The sequence below is a fragment of the Natator depressus genome, chromosome 10 (assembly GCF_965152275.1).
Source record: "Natator depressus isolate rNatDep1 chromosome 10, rNatDep2.hap1, whole genome shotgun sequence".
Classification (NCBI taxonomy): domain Eukaryota; kingdom Metazoa; phylum Chordata; order Testudines; family Cheloniidae; genus Natator; species Natator depressus.
In genome coordinates, this window is record NC_134243.1 from 34,001,697 (window position 1) to 34,026,189 (window position 24,493).

The 24,493-nt window shown below is 44.8% G+C and overlaps 1 protein-coding gene across 6 annotated transcripts in view; it reads right to left on the reverse strand.

The window, feature by feature from the left end:
• CLUAP1 (clusterin associated protein 1) overlaps positions 1 to 24,493 on the reverse strand; it is a 167,919-nt gene that overhangs the window by 90,262 nt on the left and 53,164 nt on the right. For all 6 annotated transcript variants that reach the window (XM_074964681.1, XM_074964680.1, XM_074964679.1 and 3 more), the window contains exons 6-8: positions 17,660 to 17,743; positions 11,577 to 11,710; positions 9,691 to 9,832 (exon numbers count right to left, since the gene is read on the reverse strand). In XM_074964681.1, the coding sequence (XP_074820782.1) occupies positions 9,691 to 9,832; positions 11,577 to 11,710; positions 17,660 to 17,743 (360 nt within the window). The remainder of the gene's footprint in view (positions 1 to 9,690; positions 9,833 to 11,576; positions 11,711 to 17,659; positions 17,744 to 24,493) is intronic.

Consider the following 24,493-nt stretch of genomic DNA (forward strand, 5'->3'; position numbering starts at 1 on the left):
CTATTGATCTCAAACACTTTACAAAGGTCAGTAAACATTAAAACCCTTCTTCTACAAAAGACAAAATGAGACACACTCTAGGTATGTCTAGACTTGGAGCTAGGGGTGTGATTCCCAGCTTGTGCAGACATACTTACAGTAGCTCACTAAAAATAGTAGTGTAGCTGGGGTAGTATGGGCAGTGACGAGTACAAACCCGCCTGAGCTTGACAGTATGTACTTGGCCCAGATAGCCAGTGCCCCTGCTTGCCTCTGCAGACACAGCCTGAGTTTGTGTTACTTGTGCAGGTCACACAGTGAGTCAGTGTCAGAACAGGGAACTGAAACCAAGTCTCCTAACTCGTTATTCAGTATCCTACCCTATCCTCTGGACCGCACTGCCTCAGACAGGGCATAGATCTATTCATAGAGATCCATTCACTAGCTGCTAAACCCCCAGAGCAGTAACGAGCTCCTTTTTGGAACCATCTAGAAGATGTAACTCTAAAAATTGCCAGGACACTGTAGGGTTGTTTTAGTGATGCTGTGGCAGAGACGCTGGCTTAGCAATGACTTTGGGACTCCCATTCCTTATGCTGGTGAAGGACAGGTGCATTACCTTCACAATGGCCTCGACTGCTTCTGGAGAGGGAGTACAAGAACAGCCATCCAGTACACTGGCACTCCCAAATGGACAACTGATGGCAGCAACCTAGAGAATGGCCTAGAAGAAAGTTTTCTGAGGTAGTCTCTTAGGTAATGATAGTTGAAGGAGAAGGAAAGAACTATTTTGAAAAGACACACTCTGTCCATGCTTTGATGGCTGAAAAGGGAGAAGGAGAGCAAGTAAAAGTGGTAAATAAGTAGTAGAGACTTCGGTGTGTTGGTCGATCACAGGATGACTAGGATCCACCAATGTGATATGGCTGCGAAAAAGGCAAATGTGACCCTAGGATGCATCAAGTGAGGCATTTCCAATAAAGCTACAGAAATATTAATGACATTGTACAAGACACAGGTAAGACCTCGTCTGGATTATGGTGTACAATTCTGGTCATCCATGTTCAGGAAAGATGATTTCAAATTGGAACACGTTGATACAATGCTTCAAATTGGAAGAGCTAGGATGATCAGGTGAATGGAGAGGACTGGAAGAACTTGACTTGTTTAGCTTAGTAAAACTCAGGCCGGGAGGGGATATGATCACTCTCTATAAATACACGAGGGAGGATGAAGACCTACTATTTAAGCTAAAGACAATATTAGCACAAGAACAAATGGGTATAAACTGGCCAAAAATAAAATTCAAACTGGATAGCAGAAGATCTCTAACCATCAGAGGAGTGAGGTTCTGGCACAGCCTCCCACTAGGAGCTGTGGGGACAAACAATTAGTTTTAAGAGAGAGATGGACAACTTGAATGGGGTTCTATGACGGGGTTGCTTGTGACAGTGGGGGGCAGGGTTAGCCTGCCTTGAGGGTCCCGTCTGGTTCACATCAGATGATCCTAAAATGTTATGCTTTAGACTTCAGCTTGTCACCTGCAGGGTTCAGAAGGGATTCCCCAGTGTATTCTGGTTTTATTTTTGTCTCCTTCTTCTGAAGCATCAGGAATCTTGTAGCGTGGGCCCTACACTACAAGAAGAATGTGGAAAAATTGGAAAAAGTCCAGCGGAGGGCAACAAAAATGATTAGGGGACTGGAACACATGAGTTATGAGGAGAGGCTGAGGGAACTGGGATTGTTTAGTCTGCGGAAGAGAAGAATGAGGGGGGATTTGATAGCTGCTTTCAACTACCTGAAAGGGGGTTCCAAAGAGGATGGATCTAGACTGTTCTCAATGGTAGCAGATGACTGAACGAGGAGTAATGGTCTCAAGTTGCAGTGGGGGAGGTTTAGGTTGGATATTAGGAAAAACTTAGGGTGGTGAAGCACTGGAATGGGTTACCTAGGGAGGTGGTGGAATCTCCATCCTTACAGGTTTTTAAGGCCCGGCTTGACAAAGCCCTGGCTGGGATGATTTAGTTGGGGATTGGTCCTGCTTTGAGCAGGGGGTTGGACTAGATGACCTCCTGAGGTCCCTTCCAACCCTGATATTCTATGATTCTATGAATGGCCACACCTGGAGATGGGTCACCAGACTGGGGGGAGGGGACCAGTGCTCTGTGTTGTCTCTGAGCACTCTCTCTCTAGGGTGCTTGGCTGGTTGGATCTTGCTCACATGCTCAGAGTCTAACTGAAAACCATATGTACGCTCCAGAAAGAACTATCACCAGATCAGATTGGCCCTGACCTTGGGTTTGTTTGCCTTCATTAGCAGCATGGGGTGTGGTTCCCTTACCTGGATCATCTGAGTATTTCTCACTTAATCAATGTCCTGCCATTGGAGGGGTGTCAGGCATTGGTGCATCCCCGTCCCTCCCTCCTTCCCTCCCTTCCATTCTCTGTCTGTAGCAGATAATAGCCAAGGGTATATCTACACTTCACAAAAAAAAAAAAAACTTGCAGCAGTGAATCTCAGAGCCCAAGTCAACTGACTTGGGAGTGCAGGGCTCATGCTACAGGGCTAAAAATAACAGTTTAGACATTTGAGCTCAGGCTGGAGCCCAGGCTCTGAAACCTGGCAAGGGGGGAGAGTCCTGGAGCCCGGGCTCCAGCCCACACAAACGTCTACACTGCTATTTTTAGCCCAGTAGTGAGAACCCAAGCTGCCTGATTCAGTTGACTCGGGATCTGAGACTCACTGCCACTGGTTTTTTTGGGGGTTTTTTTTTTTTTGCAGTTTAGATATATCCTTAGTCTCCTGAGGGCTGTAATATTTTGGTCTAATTTCAGTTGTTGGGTTTAGTGTGTGGGTGTTGGGTAGTGTCGGTGGCCTGTAATAGACAGGAGGTCAGACTAGATGATCTACTGCTCCCTTCTGGCCCTAAATTCTCTGACTCTAAACAGCATATTTATTATAAAATGATGCCATATAACTGCATTCAATTCAAAAACTTGCCTTTTTCCTTTACACCAGTTTTGCTCAGTCACCAGTTGCATTTTAAAAGGCAGAGAAAAAGTTAGGCATCTCATATGGGCTACAGAGAGGTTCCAAGGCCTTAAATCTGAAAAGCCTAAAACTGCTTCTACAGTGGATTCAAAGTTATGGCAATTTTAATAGCCCACATGTCAGGGAATGATTTTCATCTAAAAATGACCAATGATAATTAATGTTTTTCTACACAAGCAGAAAAGCACTGACAACGCTCTGGGAAGGCCTAGTACACAAACCAGAAATCACCTGGTCATGCGCTGATGCGCAGGGGATGGGCCCAAGTCATCCAGCAGCACAAGAGGATAGTGCTGGAAGAGAAGCAGTGGCTGAAAAAGCAAAGAGCCCTGAAAGGACAAAATACCTTTATTCACTCTCCCCAAATCCCATAAGTACTGATCAATCAGTAAAGTCTTACCCAAAGGAGAGATGACTTCCCCAGATATACCAGTGAACAGGAGGGATAAAATGGAAAGAATTTAATACTTTACACACATTCCAAGGGTTCTCTCAGGAAACAGGCAGGTGTTATTTCATTATTGCCAACTGAACTCAACTATCTGCCCAAATAAGAACAAAAGTTTCAGGTTCCAGGCAGTGACTTTTAAAATCATTTGGGAAGTTCAATCCCCAGGATTTGCACTTGAGAAACATGTTTTCACACCAGTGGTTGTTAGGGGACTATTGTTGGCACAATCACAACTGAACTGCCAGCACTACTGGATGTTATTAGAGACACTGTCAGGAGCAAAAAATGAACAGAAGGCTGGGGATTAGTATAATTAAAGTTACAACATACTCTTTCTAAAACAGCATTCCCTTGAAATGAGAAGAAAACAGTGTTGTGCTTTGAATGGACTGTTGGTGTGTGTCATGTGCTCAGTGCCACTTTAATTAAAAAACCTGTGCAATTTTTAAATCACTTTTCTCATTAGGAAATGCACTGACTGATATCATTAGCTGTGCAACATCAGCACAGTATGCACAATTGTTTTGTGTCTAAGGCGTGGTCTACACTGTGTGTGTGTGTGGGGGGGGGGAGATATCGATCCAAGATACACAACTTCAGCTACAAGAATAGCGTAGCTGAAGTCGACGTATCTTAGATCGACTTAGAATCACTTATTTCGCGTCCTCACGGCATGGGATCGACAGCCGCCACTCCCCAGTCGACTCCGCTTCTGCCTCTCGCCGTGGTGGAGTTCCAGAGTCGACGGCAGAGTGATCGGGGATTGATTTATCGCGTCTACACTAGACACGATAAATCGATCCCCGATAGATTGATCACTACCCGCCAATCCAGCGGGTAGTGTAGACGTGGCCTAAGTGCACTAGAAATTACAGTCTCATTATTCAACCAGTCTCTAACCTGGAGTGAGATTTCATCCTATAAAACATTCATTTGTTCAAGGAAGGTTGGGTAGGAATCAGTCCTCAGTATTGAATGGCATCTAGTGGTTCTACTGCTGAGTTAATCTAATTACACTGCAGTCGGTCTTTTTACTAGCAAGCTATTTAACAAAACACACAGAAACACAACAAAAGAATTGACTATCGTTTCTCCTACAAAAGATCGTTAAGATTTCATTGGAAGAACAAAAGGTAAATAAGAATTGGAAAATCAATGTGGTGTTTAGGAAAAAGTGTTGACAGTTTAAGGAAGTGAGTATTGCAATGGATTAGCACTTTAGCCATTTTTCTTCTGTTGGTTCTGGAAAGGATACAGTGATGATAAAGTCCAGAACAACTGTCGTTTCCAAACTGTCAGTGTTAGATCATAGAGAGACAACTTCTGTTGGTGTGAGGGACAAGCTTTCGAGCTTACACAGAGTTTTTCTTCACCTATTACCTCGACCACCTTGTCCCTCTAATATGCTGGGATCGACATGGCTACAACAACACAGCATACAGTGTTAGATCATACTAATCTTAGAGCAATTTTTTTTCAAGCATAAGATAAATTGTCCACTTTAGCGACAAATTGCCAAAGGTGCTAAAGCATCACCTGAAAAGCAAACAGACTGATGGAGGAGGATGGAGAAAAGCAACAGTGGGTATTTTAGGATGGCAGGGAGGTAATGCTTGAGGAGGTGCAATACTGCACTGCCATTTGTTCCACCAAGTTTGAGAATAGGAGATTAGCAGTGAAAGCCTGAAGTTCATTTTAAAGGCCTAATTCTGCTTCCTCTCCCACTGGCCAAACTCTGATTTCCAGAAGTTTTAAAAATCTGCATTGCCCAGTGACTTCAGCTGGAGTTTTGGCTGCTCAGCACTTTTGACAATCTACCTAGGCGGTGGTACTAGAGTCACTGGTTAATGATGCTTCCCTGAATGGGGATGATGGAGATCTTTGGCCAATCTTTTTCTTTAAATGTGGGGTCTGCTTTTAGCATAACTGCTTCCCCACCTTCTGCTGTTAATCCTCATCATCTCCCTTCCCCATTCCTGGTATTCCCCCTATCTGGGCTTTTTTGTCAAGTGGATCAATTTCCTAGGTGCTACCAACAGCAGGCCTGAGAACTGCATGCTAAGTAATGAGGAGTGGGCTGTGCTATTTGATACATGTGGCTTTGTAGCAGCAGCAGTAATCAGGAAAAATACCAAGTTATTTGCAACCGGTTTCCAGAGGTGCTGAGTCCCTGAAACTTCCATTTAAGTTATACCCTCATTGTAAGCATCAGGGAATAGAAACATTAGTAACCCTAGCAACTAAGGAAGGGAGAAAACATTTCAGTTCAACTGGCTATTTTCAACTGTTAATTATTATTTTTACACATTTTTATTAATAACATTTTATAAAATGATCTGTGGCAAGATTGGTCTCATTGGTGAAGAGGCCTGCCAGACCCGTCATCCCCCTGAAGGGCGCATGCTGAGTGATAACTAAAGGGGTTGTTAACTCACTACAGCCACTGAGATCTCAGCTTTCAGCCAATCCACAGCTCAAATAAGACTGATCTCCCATAGTTTTTCAGATCTTATTTATGCCAGACAATGAAGTGGGACCTGCAAAACTCTCCTAGTTCCAGAAATGCTTAAGTGATGGATTTAGGTCAGGCAGCTGAGCATCTGCATAGAGCTGAAAAACCAGTTGTCCTCGAGCCTGAATTTAGACCCAAGATCTGACCTGGACAGCAGTTTATCCTTTTTGGCTTTAAGAAGAACATTATTTTGAAGGCACTTAATAGGATGTGATGCAGACTTTAATTTTACCCCATAAGTATCATAGGTCTCTCTGGTTCTCTAATCTAGAAGTCAATACTATTCTCTAGATATGTTTAGTACACCATAAACAGGTATTACAAACTATCTTGTGATCTGATGTTCCTGCTAGAATCCCTTGAAAGTCTATCACAGGTTAAAGGCACTTCTTCTTGCTGTTGTTTTACCGCCCTGCCACAAAACAAGCAATGCAAGTGGTGGCTGGAGTAAGCCTGCTTATTAGGGCATCAACAGTAACTGAAACGTAGGAGGGACGGGAAGTAGATTAATGCTGCTGGAATAACTCAGGAAGAGATTTCCAGCAGGATGCCTCTTGATTTCAATACACAAATATTTAAACAAACAGGGGTTCCCACAAACAATCATACTTTACAGGGACCATGCATGGAAGACTTGGGCATGGACTCTTAGATATGGGACACAACGCACTCTCAGTGGCAGGACCCTAAGTGCGGAAGAACAGAGCGAACTCAAGCCTGATGGCATTCAGATCTAGGTATAAACCACACCTTTTTCTTCAAAACTTTTGCCCAGGACAGATGCCTTAAAAAACACATTTTGCACACACGAAGACACAGTACCCACCTCATGGATTGGAGAAACACACATCTTTTGGTTACAAGCTTTTATATGCCTTAAAGTTGCGTGGTGCTTACATATCACCTTAATAAATATCTGTGGTCCTATGTATATGTGTAGATATTGTGTGTGTGAGTGTGTGGGGTATATGAGGGGATATTATATATATTTAAAGTCCTTGGAACAGCTGGATGCAAATTCATTACTAATTGCCATGTGGAAATTTATAAATGGTCTCAACCAGCAGTCCAAAATACTTCCAGTCTCAGTATAAAGATTTGACAGTATTTGAACAGAAAGGAGAAATCAGATTTTAGGCTTTATTACAAGTTTTCTTTCAGTCAGGGACATATGTACTTTCTTTTCTGCCAAGGATACGCATATGGACTACAGCATTATAAACCAAAGGGGTGAAAATACCAGGTTGGTTGTGGATTAGAAACACATGGACTAATGACCAAAGCGATAATGCTGATAAAAAGGGAAGCTAATGGGAAACTGGATAACATGGATTACTAACCCGTCAAACTCCTTGATTGACTTGTGAATCATACACCAATTTTTCAAGACCCTTGTTATCTTTTAGACAGCTTCTTTTATACTTCAGATGAACAATGCAGCAAGACAACTCTACTAGTGCTGTCCAATCAGTATGCAGAAATACTTAGTACTGTGACAGAAATCACAGATTTTATTAAATGACCCTGTTTTCCCCATGGTTATAAAGCAGCCTACATTTCCTACGAACCTCCCTCATCAACTGTGCTCTGCTGCTTACAATTCTTATTTCCACATAAAAACCTGCAGTATGCAAAACACACTTTCAGGGCAGATTTCTGGGCAAGAGGACAGCATAAAGAGATTAGAAGGAATTTCATCATGAATCAAGCAAAGATAAGATGGTGCCAATGGGGGAAGGTACACAAAAATATGGGGCTAAATTCTGTAACTATTCATTTTCAGATCCCAAATGGATGCAAATTCATGCTGCAAAAGCAAAATTAACATGCATACATATTTTGAGTACCAATAACCTCATGCACAGCCCCTCAATGCAGAATATTTCTGCCAGGAGTAGGGGCAACCTGTACTGGCAAAGAAGGATATGATCTACATATGCAAGACACTAAGGTCTGAGAAAAGGAAGCTCTGTGTATTAAAAACACTGCACAATATATACACAAAATACTGAAGTATAGGCAGATGTGAAGGGTGAAAATAGTAAACATTTATGGGTGAAATAAAGGATAAAAAAAAGCCTGGACTAGTAACGATAAGAAGTAAGCCCAAAGATTGACAGTAGCAGTAACACAAACTACAAGGAACAAGTGGCTGAAAGGATGACTGGTGAAAGATTTGCGGCAACCCGTATACGAAATGGAAAAGGAGGAAGGAAGGAAAGAAATCCATCAGGAAATCCAAATATAAAGGGAAGGGAGAAAGCAAACTGAATTAATGCAACTCAGGGAGTCACAGGAACACACAAGACTCCGACACAACAAGAATGAAGGCCGCATAAGGGGGAACTCCAAAATGGCTAAACTTTTAATAGCTATTTTTGATCAGTTTTCAATTAAGAGAATGACAATGAGGAGATTGGAGAACCTTGTGCAAGGAGACTATTAAACACACTAATTGACAAAGCACTGAGAAAACAGTAAGAGTTTGTCTGCATGACAAGTTTCTGCACTGCAAGTCAGGGTGTGTGACTCTACTAGCTTGCTTCAACCTAACATGCTGTGTGGACACTGCTACAACAGCATGGTGAAAGTCAGCTTGCAAAGTGTAGTACGCGAAGCTGCACTCTGGCACGTCTACTGCATTGTGGCAGTGTCCACACAAGATGTTTCTGTGAAGCAAGCTGGTGAGCTGTAGATTCACACCTTGGCTTGCCATCATAGGCACCAACTTCCCCTCTTTTCTCTGGGTGCTCGACCCCCTCCCTCTGCCCCCGGCCCCGCCCCCATTCCATCCCTTCCATGAGGCCCTGCCCCTTCCCACCCATTCCCCGCCCCCATTTCAACCCCTTTCCCAAAGTCCCGGCCCCAACTCCACCCCCTCCCTACTCCTATTCCAACTCCTTCCCCAAATCCCCGCCCTGGGCTCACCTCCTCCCCTGAGTGCACCATGTTCCCGCTCCTCCCGCCCCTCCTGGAGCGTGCTAAGCACCGCCAAACAGTTGTTTGGCAGCAGCCTGGCAGGAAGTGCTGGGAGCTAGGCAGAGGAGCGGGGACGCAGCGCACTCAGGGGAGGAGGCAAGGAGGGAATGGGGGCGGGGGGAGCTTGGCTGCCAGTGAGTGCAGAGCACCCACTAATTTTTCCCCATGGGTGCTCCAGCCTGGGAGTTGGCGCCTATGCTTGCCAAGTAGACAAGCCCAAAGGAAATAAAGAATACCTGATAATTGTAAATACATGCACTGCAAGATGCATCCATTGGTTTTAAAAAAATTAGAAAGAGGGAGTTCAGAACTGCTGAAAATTGGTTCTTTGTGAACCCTGGGAAGTATGTGAGAGATAAAAGGAGAAATAAAAGACGATAGGGGAAAGGTTGCAGTGATTGGAAAAGACAGCAGTTGCCTGATGCTGATCTAATAGCTTAACTCCACTGACTCATGAGCTAAAAGTATGTTATCTTGTCTGCTCAAGATCACTCCAGTTCAAAACGAGACAACACAAAATGATGATCTCATCAGTGGAGACAGCTCTGAGGATATGTATTAATTGATAGCATGCTGCTGTGGGAAGCGGCAGGAGGCAATGGAAGTCTTTTTGGCTATTGCTTGATAATAAACAGTGGCCTGCATGATGGGGAAAGAGGTTAAAAAAGTACATTTAACTAAGCTAATGTTTCGTCTGGAAAAACAAAACTCTCTTACCTCAAACCTCTCCTGCTCTAGCCTGTGATGATCATCCAGTTGCTGTTCCAGATAGGCCAGATTACGGAATTTTTCCAGATAACTGCTATATTGTTTCTGCAGCTCCTCCTCAATCTTCTCATATTCATCCATAAAGGCTGGTCTGGACAGCCCAGAGACAAAATACAGAAAACAAAACTATTTGAAGCTGCAGAACTCTGCAATATGCTCTTTCGTTTTTTCAGTTCCCTCTGTATTCCTACACTATTAGCCTAATCCAAAAAGCATCTCTCTTCACTCTAAATTCACCACATTATTTTAAAGACACTAGAATCACTGGGCAAAATCCTACCCTCTGTTGCACAGGTGTGCTGGGGCAAAGGAGAATTGTAGGCAGCCTTCCACCACACCCACCCATGTAAGCAGAAAGGCAGTATTTTCCCCTAGCAATAAGGACAACACTAGCAAGAGTTTAGTTTTCTTGCTGATCAGAGCTCCATGCCTCAAAGCAGGCATGGTCCAGCCCCACAGTAGGCTAGCACATGTTCTTCTACTTGCTATCTGTGCTTGCCAGGATATGTTATTTCTGTGGTTTTTGGAGGGGGTGTGTGTGTGTTGGGGGGGGTGAGAAAACCTGGATTATTGCTGGAAATGACCCACCTTGATTATCATGCGCATTATAAAGAGAGGTTTCAAAGAGGGATGGGCTATTACCAGCAGGAGAGTGAGTTTGTATGTGTGTCTGTGTGTGTGTGTGTGGGGGGGGAAGAGTGAGAAAACCTTGATTTGTGCTGGAAATGGCCTTCCTTGATGATCACTTGATGATCACTTTAGATAAGCTGTTAGCAGCAGGACAGTGGGGTGGGAGGAAGTTTTGTTTCATGGTCTCTGTGTGTATATAATGTCTTCTGCAGTTTCCACGATATGCTATGCATCCGATGAAGTGAGCTGTAGCTCACGAAAGCTCATGCTCAAATAAACTGGTTAGTCTCTAAGGTGCCACAAGTACTCCTTTTCTTTTTTCTTTTTACGAATACAGACTAACACGGCTGTTACTCTGATCTCTGTAACAGAAATGTCCTAATAATGTGGCTGGCTGTGTGCCCATCCTCCACCAGCAATAAACCACCATGCCACCCTGTGCCAGAAGGAAGGCTCTTGTACAACACAGACCAGTTTTGCTCTGCTGTCCATGCCCACCCCATGTGCCTCCATCTGGTAAAGAAAGGATTTTTGTCACAGCATTTACACACAAACATAACGCAGGCACTTCCACACCCTGGGATTTCCTTATTTTCTCTCATTAGTGAGATCACAGATGAAGCAATTGTTCATACTCAATACAAGATCCCAATATGACTGAAGCTAGAACCCAAATCTAAGGCCTGACTGTGTGTGCCTTGATTGCATGGCAGTCCAGGATGCTCTCTAGGATGCTCTCTAGATGACTCTTCCCCAACCAAGGATACTTCATGACCTGTTTCTTCATCTACTACCTACCAGCAGCTGGAAAAGTTAGGAACATCTTAGAAATCAAGCAGCATGTTTCACCATTATTTCTCCTAGGAGCATCTGCACCCACAGATACCATCTGGGTTTAATGACTTTTTTAAAGTCTGATCATTTTTAAAAGTTCAAGTGACAATTTAAAAATAAAGTAACATTTTGGCCATCTTGACAGTAGCAAAATGTTAGTCAGTTTCAAAACCAGATGATTGGAAAATTAGTTATTACAGCCTAGGCATTTTTACAATGGCAAACCACCACATTTATTGCACTCCCCAGGGGCCATCATATTTCTTGGACTCTTTAAAGACTAGTCAATCTTCACTACAGTGGGCATTAAGAATACCCTTCACCATCAGTTATACTAATTCTGCAGTGGATAAAAGGTACATAGTCTTTACCGGACACTCTGTAGGGTCTGTAGTCGCTTCTGGTTTCTTTCCAGTTCCAGTTTTCTCTTTTCAATCTTGGCTTCCAAGTTAGCTTCATCAGAGGCCACATTATTCAACATGTCCTTAGTCTTCTGGACTTGTTCCTGAAAGAGAGAATGAGTAGCTGAGTCATGTCCTGCAGAAGCGTAACTCCAATCGTCTTTCAGACTCCAGGCCTGATTCTGCATTATCTTGCACCTTGTGTCACCACAGAATTTTGTAACCATGAGCCATGTTATGCAACCAGGCTCAGGCAAAGATCAGTCTTCCACCAGCACTCCTATGTGTCACACTCACATCTTTTCATGTATTTATACCTGCTCCTGTATTTTCCATTCCATGCATCTGATGAAGTGGGTTCTAGCCCATGAAAGCTTATGCCCAAATAAATGTGTTAGTCTCTAAGGTGCCACAAGGACTCCTTGTTGTTTTTGCTGATACAGACTAACACGGCTACTACTCTGAAACCTATCACTCTTATTACAATCATCATTTAGCTTCTCATACATCATGGGTCTCACTGACAGCATTAGAAAGGTCATTACCTGGTTTACAAATCAAACCTATTTATTGTGGCCACTACAGAGAAAATCCTGTTCTCTCATAACAGCTGGCTTTTTCTTTTCCTCTTTCTGATCCTGGGATTAGACATGGATTACACAGTATTATTCTGCACTGCTGAGCACTGACACTGCATGAAAGTAAACCAACACCATTGTTTTGGGACTAAATATGGCCTCTGTGCATGGATTCTGCAGTTTCAACTGGATAGTGTATTCTTCAGTTCTTGTCCTCAACCGTTACACAATATTGCGATTTTGAACAGCTGTCATATCCCACTCCAGAGTGGCCTGCATTTCAGTGGTGGGTAAAGTGATTTCTAGGTGCAATGACTATAAAGCACTTTAAGAACCCTCTGGACTAAAGACACTGTTACAGCTGCAACTGCAAACCATTATTAGGTTTGCCTGTGCCAAACCAGGGTCACTCAGCTGGTTCCAATAAATTCACCCACTGGGAGAAGTTCCTATATACAGCATCCAGTGAGCCTTTTTCAGGTTCATTCTTCCCAAACCAAAATGAATCTGCATTCAAATACACAGTAGATTTAAACTGAGCCTGGTGCTGTTGTAATTGTGATGTAGTCTACCAGTAAGGCTGTTTATTGCAGTGATTATGCATTCAAAGAAGCAATTATTTGAAGATGCAATCCAAGGACTTTTCCATTTCTGTTTGCCTTTACTTAAATAAAAAGGAAATTCAATGGAGAATTCTACTCAGATGCAGCACTATGGCTGAGATTTTTAACAATTCAAAATGAGGTATTTCAAAGATATGTTTCCCAAAGCAATTGCAATTCAGCCAGTTTAGGCAGACTTGCAAAATTCTATAAGCCCATTTGCCCAAGAAGAGTAATCTATTTCTTGGCAGGCGAGAAAAATAGTTTTTTCATTATCACCTTTATCATCATTCTGGCAAAGGCATCAGTATATTTGGTGCCTAGCTAGGTACATTTTCACAACAGTTTTTCAAGGCTGACAATGCTCATATGAAGTATATTGTGGCACAAAAATTAGAGGGCTAATCCTGTAAACACTACCAGGCATGCAGATTCTTCCTGGCTGTGTGTGCATGCGGTGGCTGGGAGGGAGTAGATAGTCTTTTCTCCCTTGCATGGCCCATATATGGGGACTAAAGGTAAATTCATGGATGATGGGTCCATCAATGGCTATTAGGTAGGATGGGCAGAGATGGTGTCCCTAGCCTCTATTTGCAAGAAGCTGGGAATGGGTAACAGGGGATGGATCACTTTATGATTACCTGTTCCGTTCATTCCCTCTGAAGCACATGGCATTGGCCACTGTTGGAAGACAGAATACTGTACTAGATGGACCTTTAGCCTGACCCAGTTTGGCTGTTCTTATATTCTTATGTTCTTATGAAAAAGGAATGCATTTAGGGTAATGCAGCCATGGCTCCTCTAGGGGCACGCGATGCCTGAAAGAAGGTGGGGAGGGGTGGACAGAAGGTACAGTGATGGCTCTGTCTCCACGTCCCCCAACATACCCAACAGTCAGCAGAGCCAGCTGGAGCGAGGGTAGGGAAGCTGCATCCCATGGAGGAGTGCAATGAAGGGGGTGCTGTCTCTGTGCTCCTTAGATTGCCTTTAGATTAAACAGATTGCCTCTTGGGATTCCTCTTGCAGCAAGAGTTCTTTGTTGCCCAACAGCAGCCCTGCTAAAGTCTCCAGGACTAGTACTACTTCCTGACAAATATCACATTTTAAAAGAATCTAATTGGTCTTGATCTCTTTGTTTTTTTTCTTAGCCCTGCCATGGCCATTTTTTCAAAAATAAATTGCAATCAGAATAGTGCTACGTACTCTACTGCAAAGAAGAAAAGAATGGGAAAAAAAACCCTTCACGCATGTTAAAATGTGCTGGGTATGTTCAAAGCATTTGCACCTTTGAAACTTTTTGATCGTTCAGAAAGTTGTTTAATTAAAAAGAGCTATGCATTTGTTGAAATTCCAGCAGTGAAGATTATTTGCTGTTCAGCTAGAGTAGATCATTTCATTAATTGGTCCGGAACTAACCAGCTGAGGTAGGTTCGAGTTATTGATATTTCCCATGAAATTATCAACTCTAATATGCTGAGACTGGCTTATTGGAGCTACGGCCTAGGATATCAATACATATTAACAACATTCAGGATGCATATAGACTGTGAACAGCAGGAAAAGCAGATGGAGAGATCACCTCGTGTATCTATTGATTTGGCATGGCTATTTAAACCTGAAGAGTGGGGCGGGGGGGAAATACAGTTGGCTATTCAATAATTTAATTTGTTTGGGCTTGATTACTCCACACCCAAGCTGGCAGGGGGAGCTATGTTTCTGGGATGTTTTCAATCCTAGAGCAGGATGGGCAGTGTTTGCACTGATACCTATTTTTTAGGGGTCTGCCTACTAGATGCCCTGGCCATGCTAAAGTGATCTTCATGGAACCCCACTGGTGGAGACTACTTGATAGACTGCCCTGACGCAGTGCGTTCCTAAGTGTCCTGACCACATGCTCTTCTCCTCCAGTACCAACTCTTTTGCCACTGATCGTGTTTCAATCAAACAGAGAAATGCCACTGAGTTGAGTGTAGCGCCTTGTTTTGTTGGCCAGTTAACAGACCCCCACCAGATATTGGCTTGTCCCTCACCAATTAACATTCAGAGCTGACACTTGCCATTCAGGATAACAGGATGGGGCCATTTCAAAAACAATTCTTGTTAAAATCTTCAGGTTCAGTCACTTTGAAATTCTACCTATCTAAAGATAAATGTTTTCCCAGTTAAAATACAGGCTCAGCACCACCTCCAGTTTGGAAACAGATCTTTGTGCTGAATGCTTCTCTTTGAAGTGAACTAGTGTGGAAGAATTTAAAATACAGGTATGTCTACACTGCAATGTAAACGCCGGGGTAGTGGGACTCGAGTCAGCTGACCCGTGTTAGGGAACCTTGGGCTGGAGCTTCTACACTGTATTTTAACCCTAAGTTAAGATTATTCTGATCACTGCTCAAACCAAGAGCTCTGGCATCCACGCTGCAGTGCACAGACCCAAGTCAAAGTAATCATATATCCCAAAAAGCCCAGCACCACTCTAGCCCTTGGAACTGTGGGAAAGCTTTAGTGCCCGCCTTGCACATTACCAGGAAGCAGCTCGCTTTACAAAAGGCTTGATTGGTTCACTCTCCATTGCAAACCCAGGAGGCCTTCTCTGATAGTGTGCTTGCAGAATGCTGATCAGAACAGGCTGGCTTAATGCTGATTTGAATTTCTGCCATTTGCCAAGGGGGAAGAGAGCTTCTGTTTTCAACAGAGTGGATTCAGATTGTTGGGATAGAGAGGACTAAGGAAGTTGTCCAACTGAATTGTGGGATACTACCTACTGACTCTGGGGGTTGAGTCAAGCAGGGCTGTGGCTGCATTGCAAAGCAATAGGGCTCAGATCCTGGGTCCCAGCTGGACTTGAGCTCAGACACTCTGGTCCTGCAGGGTCCTGGGATCCTGGGTCCAAGCCCTGGGTCAGCGCAATTGCAGTATATAGATGCAGGGGGGATTAGCCTTGTGCCTGGGCTCAAGCACAGGCTTACACTGCAGTACAAACATACCATAAGAGACCTGCCCCGCTCAGCTATCTCCTGGACATTCAGAGAAACAAAGGAGTGGCAGAAGCGGGACACTCTGCCTTTGGTTGGGGAGGGAGTGCTCTGGGTCATCATGGTCTTGTGACCCCCTTCTGGTGGAGGATTGGAGTAGCATTGCCAGGCTTCAGTGGACACTATATCAGCTAACCTTGATGGGGGGAAATTTCCACGGAAGATGGAAAACTGAAGGGGGTAAAAGAAAGAGATCTGCCAGATCTACTTCCCACAAAAGACTGTTATTCATATTTTAATACATGTGTCTGTTTTTCATTACAGTATCATATAGTGGCCCAGCATATAGATTATAGCTTTCCATACACATGCATGGCTGGCTATGTGTAGGATTCTCTTCTCCCCGTGAAGTTGAGCAGGGTCCAGACACAATCCCAATCCTTGTTTACCCAGTATCCAAGCACCATGAAAGTCTAGTCCAAAGGGTGTGCAAAGGAGTCCCACTCTCTTCCACAATGGCAGACAGATGCTATTTTAGGGGAAGACTGAGTGTATGCTGTGCTTTGTTAAAGGGTGCTAAAGATCCCCCAGATCATGGAGGCACTGCTTTGCTCATTGTGTTTAAGGCACTTCTGGAAATTTTAGCCAATGACCAGGGGCTGCTGCTGGCCCAGTGCACCACTATAAACAGACTGTGGCTTCTAAAAACCAACCAGGAGTCAGTAGCATGCATCTACATGGGCCTACACAACACAAAGTAACCTGCTCGATTATGTTAAGGAAAAGTTAGCACATGTGACTCCATTTTGGTTTGGGGCCCACCATTGTTTAAATGCCAGCACAGCATACACCAGGAGGAGTGATCCTTAGATACTGAATCCCTGTGAAAATCCTCCTCCTTGTCTCCAGCCTGCCTTGACTCCCAGTATCTGGTTTTTGTTAGTCTCTAACTCCCTGTCTCTTGGCCTTGATGTGAGGCCTCCCATCCTGATAATAAAAGTTACTGATGCATGGCTTTAGAACCATGCTGTGTAATTAACATACTGGTATAGCACGAGGAATGCACCAAGCAGGGATAGGTGGTAGATAAGACAAGGGTTTGTTTATTGGCTAAGGTTTCCGATGCACGAGGGCAACATGCTTTGCTAAAAAGTATATAACCTTTGTATAATCTGTATTCAGGGTCCCCTCCTGGCTAGCAGGGGGGCACCACGCTCGAGCGTAATAAACTTAGTGCCTTTTGGGAACTCTGCAGTTGTGGACGTTATTTCTGTGCCTCAGCCTAGATTCGAACTGTGCGTGTCCTAACAAGGTGTAATTCGTAGCACTTGTGTGCGTGTCCTAACAAGGTGTAATCCGTAGCACTTGTGTGCGTGTCCTACCAGGTGTAATCCGTAGCACTTGTGTGCGTGTCCTACCAGGTGTAATCCGTAGCACATGTGTGCGTGTCCTACCAGGTGTAATCCGTAGCACATGTGTGCGTGTCCTATCAGGTGTAATTCGTAACAGTTTAAGGGTTGAGTTTGTCTCAAAACCAACAAATTTCCCAATGAAAAAAATGTCATCAACAGCCATGTTTCATTCACATGGATGGGAGATGCAAACACAAATGAACTTCTGCCTTGGTGAACTTATATTTATGCATTTGCCAGTAGCAATGACATGGTGGATGATATGAGCTACTGACTGCAGTTCAATATTACTGTTAAAGCAGCTAGACAGACTATTTGTTGACTCTGCTCTTGAAGGGTGATACAAGCCATATATATACACATGCTTTTCAATCCCTAGATGCTGGCAAAAAAGAACCTTGTTCTTCCTACACAAATGACAGCTGGAATAGATATTCTGTAGAATAAAAATTAATAATGAAGCAAATAAACGAACAGCTATCTGCTTACCAGAACATCTTTGATGGCAATTTTCATCACCTTTTCAGTCTCGTTTATCTCCAGAGGTCTCGCAATGGATTCCGTTCTCAATTCCTAGGAAATAAAAACACACCAAGATGCTCAAGCATCATGCAAAGGAATGATCAGTCACAGAACTGGGGGCGGTCGAGCAACTCCGACAAAGGCGTGTGCATAATAAATGGAGTGGAATTTCATATTTATGCCTCATTGCTCAGGGAGCATCACAGAACAGGAGGCTATGAAAAAGGTCAGAGTTAATGGAGGCCAGTGTTAAGAATTAGCAATGCAGACATCATTTCAAAGTGAGATAAGATGTATTGCTCTGAGCTGGGAACACCTTTAACCTGTCTTTAAGGGCACAGTTTCAGCCACTTACTTGTCATTAATATTAAAGTAAGTTACACGGGTTAATACCCCACGCACCTTGCTCAATATGTACCCCAGAAGGTTAATTTTATTATCTTCAATAAAGATATTAAAAAGGTTACAAATGATGATCATACATCTGATCTACTTCAGCCCTATGAGCCAAACGCCTCAGCTATCCAGACTAAGGGCTTGTCTATGCTACAGGGGCTAGAGTAGCATAGTTAGAGTGCTGGAGCTATGACACCAATAAATCCATAGTGTAAACACGGACTACAGTGACCGAAGGCGGTTTCCCCCGCTGCAGGAACTCCACCTTCCCACGTGAGAGTGGCTACGTTGACGGAAGGATTCTTCTGTTGACCTAGCTGTGTCTACATCTAAGTTTTAAGCATAGACCAAGCCTAAGGAATGATCAGAACCACTACCACTAACCTAGCTAGCAGAAGCAATCAGCAGATGTTGTTATGTCCTGTCCAGTTCCCCCTTCCCAATTCAACTAAGACCCATGACAGAGGGGGAAGAGGTGCTGACTGACTTGGATTCAACATCCCTCACCAAAAACGGTGCTCATAGGTGGACAGCAGAGGTTGTTGAAAGCCTCATGAGCCTGGTCAGTTTGTGGGTGGAAGAGGATTTAGCACTCATCTGTACAAGCAAATGTAGTTGCAGCCGTGTTGGTCCCAGGATATTTGAGAGACAAGATGGGTAAAGTATTATCTTTTATTGGATCCACTTCTGTTGGTGAAACACGTAAGTTTTCAAGCTACAGGAAGCTCTTCTTCAGGTCTGGGAAAGGTAATCTGATCATCACAAGACCTGATTCAGGGATAGATAGTCCACACATAGTTGGAAGCTTCCATTTTTCTTTTAAACAAAAGGAGGACTGACACACTGACAGGCCAAGTGGACTTACAAATAAAGACTTTGGCTAGGTTCTCCTGAAGGTATGTGTGCAGCGTGGCTAGTTCAGGCTCAGACATGGCATATATATATATATATATATATATATATATATATATATATATATATATATATATATATATATATATATATATGCCCAAATGGAATGTCTGCCCACGGTAGTAGCTCTCGGGCAATCGTAGTCTCTGTGCAAGGGCAAGGTGTCTGCAGGCTTTTTTTTCCCCCAAAGACATCCTTGTAATCTCTGTATTTGGATGGAAGTCAAGGACCAAGAGCAGTGGACAGCTCTGCCGGGCTAGATACCCGGGCACATGATCACTGGGGAACTACTGCTTGCCATTTCCTGGTGTTAAGAAGTGCTACTGGCAGAATTCTGAGAAAAATTCGACTGTTTATTCATGAAAACTGGTAAGGGAGTTGTGGAGGGCCAGTCACAATATATCCAGAAACAGAGGGAAATGAGGGGACCAGATGGCACTAAAAACTGTAGGGTCTCTCGATGTCCGTGAGAACAGTTTCTGTGGCCACTGACAGAGGATAAGAGGGACCTGTTGATCATCTTTCCTCATAGGCAACTGGAAATAGCGTGTCTTAGCTTGCCACAGTAGTAACAAAGGTTAAGGCACTGCAGGTGCTGTTTCTTCAGGGGCAAGTTACCAGTGGGTTAGGTCTATTTGCATTGGCTCAAGTGGTGTGGCGGAATCCAATAGCAGTTGGGAAGCCCCTCTCCTTTCTTCCTGTTGCTCAGGTAGACAATTCACAATATGGATAACAAGATCTATGAAGGTGTCTAGACTTGTTGGGGTCTCAACTGGAGCCAGTTCATCCTTAACCTCATCCCACAAGCCACCTCAAAACTGAAATAACTAAGTTGCCTCATTCTATTTCCGATATGAGACAGCGGAAGTGAGCTACGGAGGAAGCAGCTTCCAACAGATGAGAGGCCCAGTCCAGTGCCTCCCTTGTCAGAGGGCTGACTACCAGGCTTACTTTGGTATGCTCAGAAGCATACATCTGCAGTCAAAGCAAGAACAAGAGGTGGCACTGATTCATGAAGCCTTGGAATTTGGAGTTCCCATCGAATCATTCAGGCAGAGGAATAGCAGGTCTCAGCTCAGATGATAGTGCAGCCAGATAGGCCCGAAGCACAGCATTCTCTACATGGAGTTGATGGACTTGCTCCCGCAAACAACTGATTTTCAGTGGTCAGCTATGCATTCTGTGCTTGCAGTGCTCAGCTGTCTGCTTGGAGGCGGATCACCTGCTCATGCAGTGCCAATGCCCCTTCAGGTACAGAGAACTCTGCTGGGTCCATCCTCATCTGGGCCCACTCATAGAATTTAGTAGTAATCCAAGCAAGCTGTATATACTGGGGTGGCAACCATGCCTATTAGTTAGAGTTAGCCAAGAGCTGAATCTGATGCCAACCCAAAGGTCAGAGCAGGACAGATTCAGGAGTCAAGCCAAGAGTCAGAGACAGCGCCAGGTGCCAAGCTGAAGGTCAAAGCTGGAGTCAGAGTCGGGTGCCAAGCCAGGAGTCGAAGTCAGAGTCAGCATCAGGAGTAGGGCACAGGAGCAGGCACCTGCAGCAAGGCAGGGAAGCAGGAACTGGAAGTAGACAGTGGTCTGGGATAAGGAGAACAGGAATCACAAACAGGCAGGGCTCATGAGTCAGGCAAGTAAAGAGGGTCTGTAGTAACAAACAGCCAGGAATTCACCTAGTTGCTCAGGCTTGGTCTACGCTGTGGGATTAGGTTGAATTTAGCCATGTTAGGTCGATTTTAAAATGACCGCCTCCACACAACCAACCCCATTCCGTCGACCTAAAGGGCTCTTAAAATCGACTTCTGTACTCCTCCCCGATGAGGGGAGTAGCACTAAAATTGACCTTGCTGGGTTGAATTTGGGGTAGCATGGACGCAAATCGACGGTATTGGCCTCTGGGAGCTATCCCAGAGTGCTCCAGTGTGACCTCTCTGGACAGCACTTTCAACTCCGATGCGCTAGCCAGGTACACAGGAAAAGCCCCAGGAAATTTTGAATTTCATTTCCTGTTTGGTCAGCATGGCGAGCTCAGCAGCACAGGTGACCATACAGTCCCAGAATCGCAAACGAGCTCCAGCATGGACCGAAAGGGAGACACTGGATCTGATTGCTGTATGGGGAGAAGAATCTGTGCAGGCAGAACTCCGATCAAAAAGAAGAAATGCAAATATATTTGCCAAAAATCTCACAGGGCATGGACAGAGACTACACCAGGAACACACAGCAGTGCCGCGTGAAAAAGTTAAGGAGCTCAGGCAAGCCTACCAAAAGAGGCCAACAGTCGCTCCGGGTCAGAGCCCCATATATGCCACTTCTATGAACAACTGCATGCCATTCTAGGGGGGAACCCTACCACTATCCCACCATTGTCCGTGGACACCTGCAAGGGGGGAGTCTTACACCACATGGAGAAGGATTTTGTGGATGAGGAAGAAGAGGAGGATGAAGAGGAGGAGAATGCGCAGCAGGCAAGTGGTGAATCTGTTCTCCCTGGCAGCCAGGACCTTTTCATCACCCTGGAGCCAATACCCTCCCAAAGCAGCATCCCCGACCCTGAAGCCGGAGAAGTCACCTCTGGTGAGTGCACATTTGTAACTACAGCGCAGGGTTTAAAAGCAATAGTGTTCATGGTCACCTGGTTGAAATAGGAGAATTTTTGTAAGGGAACAGTAAAAGGACCCCATTCATGCTGGACTGTTTGCGCTTGGGTAAAAGGGATCATCCCAGAGAACAGCCATGCGGCGTGGGGGAGGGGTGAAGGGATCATCCCAGAGAATAGCCAAGCGGTGGGGTGAGGGTAGGTGTGTGCTTCACATCTACCTGAATACTGCAGCCCCTCCTTTTAAATGTGAAACCCAACCCATTGCTTGCTCTGGGAAAGGGAGCTGCTGCAGTTTGAAAACATTCCCACATGTTATGAAGGCGTAAGAAGCCAACTCAATTTTACTCTTCTTTTTTATCTTCCCCTAGGTGCAATTGTTTCTACGTTCCCCCTATTATCTCCATCCCTGAGGTTATCGCAAACTAGAAAGCAAAAAAAAAAAAAAAAAAAAAAAAAAAAAAAACACAACGCACTCACAATGACATGCTTTCCGAGCTCATGCAGTCCTCCCACACTGATAGGGCACAGCTTAATGCATGGAGGCATTCAGTGGCAGAGGCCAGGAAAGAATTAAGTGATTTAGCACTCATCCCCACTGCATCCACTGTATAACTGCCTACCCTCCTCCCCATGTTCCATAGCCTCCTCACCCAGACCCCCAAGAACGTGGCGGGGGGGGGGGGGAGGGGAGGCTCCGGGCACCCAGCCACTCCACTCCAGAGGATGGCCCAAGCAACAGAAGGCTGTCATTCAAACAGTTTGATTTTTAGTGTGTCTACAATAAACAATGTGGTCTTGTCCTTCCCTCCTCCCCCACCCCACCTGGGCTACCTTGTCCGCTATCTCATTTCTTTAAAATTAATAAAGAAAGAATGCATGGTTTCAAAACAACAGTTACTTTATTAAAAAGGGGGGAGGGTAGTTGGCTTACAGGGAATTAAAATCAATAAAGGGGGCAGGTTTGCAGCAAGGAGAAACACACAACTGTCACACCGAAGCCTGGCCAGTCATGAAACTGATTTTCAAAGCCTCTCTGATGCACAGCGCACCTTGCTGTGCTCTTCTAATCGCCCTGGTGTCTGGCTGCTCAAAAATCGGCCACCAGGCAATTTGCCTCAACCTCCTACCGCACCATAAACATCTCCCCCTTACTCTCACAGATATTATGGAGCACACAGCAAGCAGCAATAACAATGGGAATGTTGGTTGTGCTGAGGTCTGACCTAGTCAGCAAACAGCGCCAGCGAGTTTTTAAATGTCCAAAGGCTCATTCTACCACCATTCTGTATTTGCTCAGCCTATAGTTGAACTGCTCCTTACTACTGTCCAGGCTACCTGTGTACGGCTTCATGAGCCATGGGAGCAAGGGGTAGGCTGGGTCCCCAAGGATAGCTATTGGCATTTCAACATCCCCAACGGTAATTTTCTGGTCTGGGAAGTAAGTCCCTTCTTGCAGCTGCTCGAACAGCCCAGAATTCCTAAAGATGCAAGCATCATGCACCTTTCCCAGCCATCTCACGTTGATGTCGGTGAAACGTCCCTTGTAATCCACCAGTGCTTGCAGCACCATTGAGAAGTACCCCTTGCGGTTTACGTACTGGCTGGCAAAGTGGTCTGGTGCCAAGGTAGGGATATGGGTTCCGTCTATTGCACCACCACAGTTAGGGAACCCCATTACAGCAAACCATCCAGTATGGCCTGCACATTTCCCAGAGTCACTACCCTTGATAACAGAACATCAATGATTGCATTGGTACTTGGATCACAGCAGCCCCCACAGTAGACTTGCCCACTCCAAATTGATTCCCAGCTGACCGGTAGCAGTCAGGTGTTGCAAGCTTCCACCAGGCTATCGCCACTCACTTCTCAACTGTCAGGGCAGCTCTCATCTTGGTATTTCTGCACCTCAGGGTGGGGGAAAGCAACTCAGAGTTCCAGGAAAGTGGCCTTACGCATGCGAAAGTTTTGCAGCCACTGGGAATCATCCCATACGTGCAACACAATGCGGTCCCACCAGTCTGTGCTTGTTTGCCACGCCCAGAATCGGCGTTCCACTGTATCAACCAGCCCCATTGCAGCCATGATGTCCCAAATGCCACAGCCCATGCTTTCAGGAACATCTGTGTCCATGTCCTCATCAAAATCCTCCTCATGCTCTCTTAGCCCAGTTCTGCATATACTCCAGGATAATGCACGAGGTGTTTACAATGCTCACAACAGCAGCAGTGATGGTGAGCTGAGCTGAGCGGGCTCCATGCTTGCCGTGGTATGGCGTCTGCACGGAAAAAAGGCATGAAATGATTGTCTGACGTTGCTTTCACGGAGGAAGGGACATGTACTCAAAACCACCCACGACAATGTTTTTCCCCCAATCGGACATTGGGAGCTTAACCCAGAATTCCAATGGGCAGCGGAGACTGTGGGAACTGTGGAATAGCTACCCACAGTGCACTGCTCCGTAAGTCGATGCTAGCCATGGTAGTGAGGACGCACTCTGCTAACTTAATGCTGTTAGCGTGCACATATGCAATTGACTGTATAAAATCAATTTCTAAAAATCAACTTCTATAAGATCGACCTAATTTCATAGTGTAGACATACCCTCAGACAACTTCCTTTGCCTCTCTCTTAAGTAGAGTCCCAGCCAATCAGTGTGGCTGGATGTCTCCCCTAATCAGTTGTTATTGGGGCATTCAGTGCCCAGGATGTGGTACCACACTTTGCAATAGGCATGTGTAGGACCCATGGAGTGTGAAAGGTGTGTTGTACAGCGTATTGAGTATAGTAGTGGAGAGATGTCTGCAGGTTTTGCATTTGTTGTTCTGGAAGAGTCTGTTGCCTTTTTGACATGGTGTGCCCTGTTCTGTGGGGAGCTTGCTTCTGAT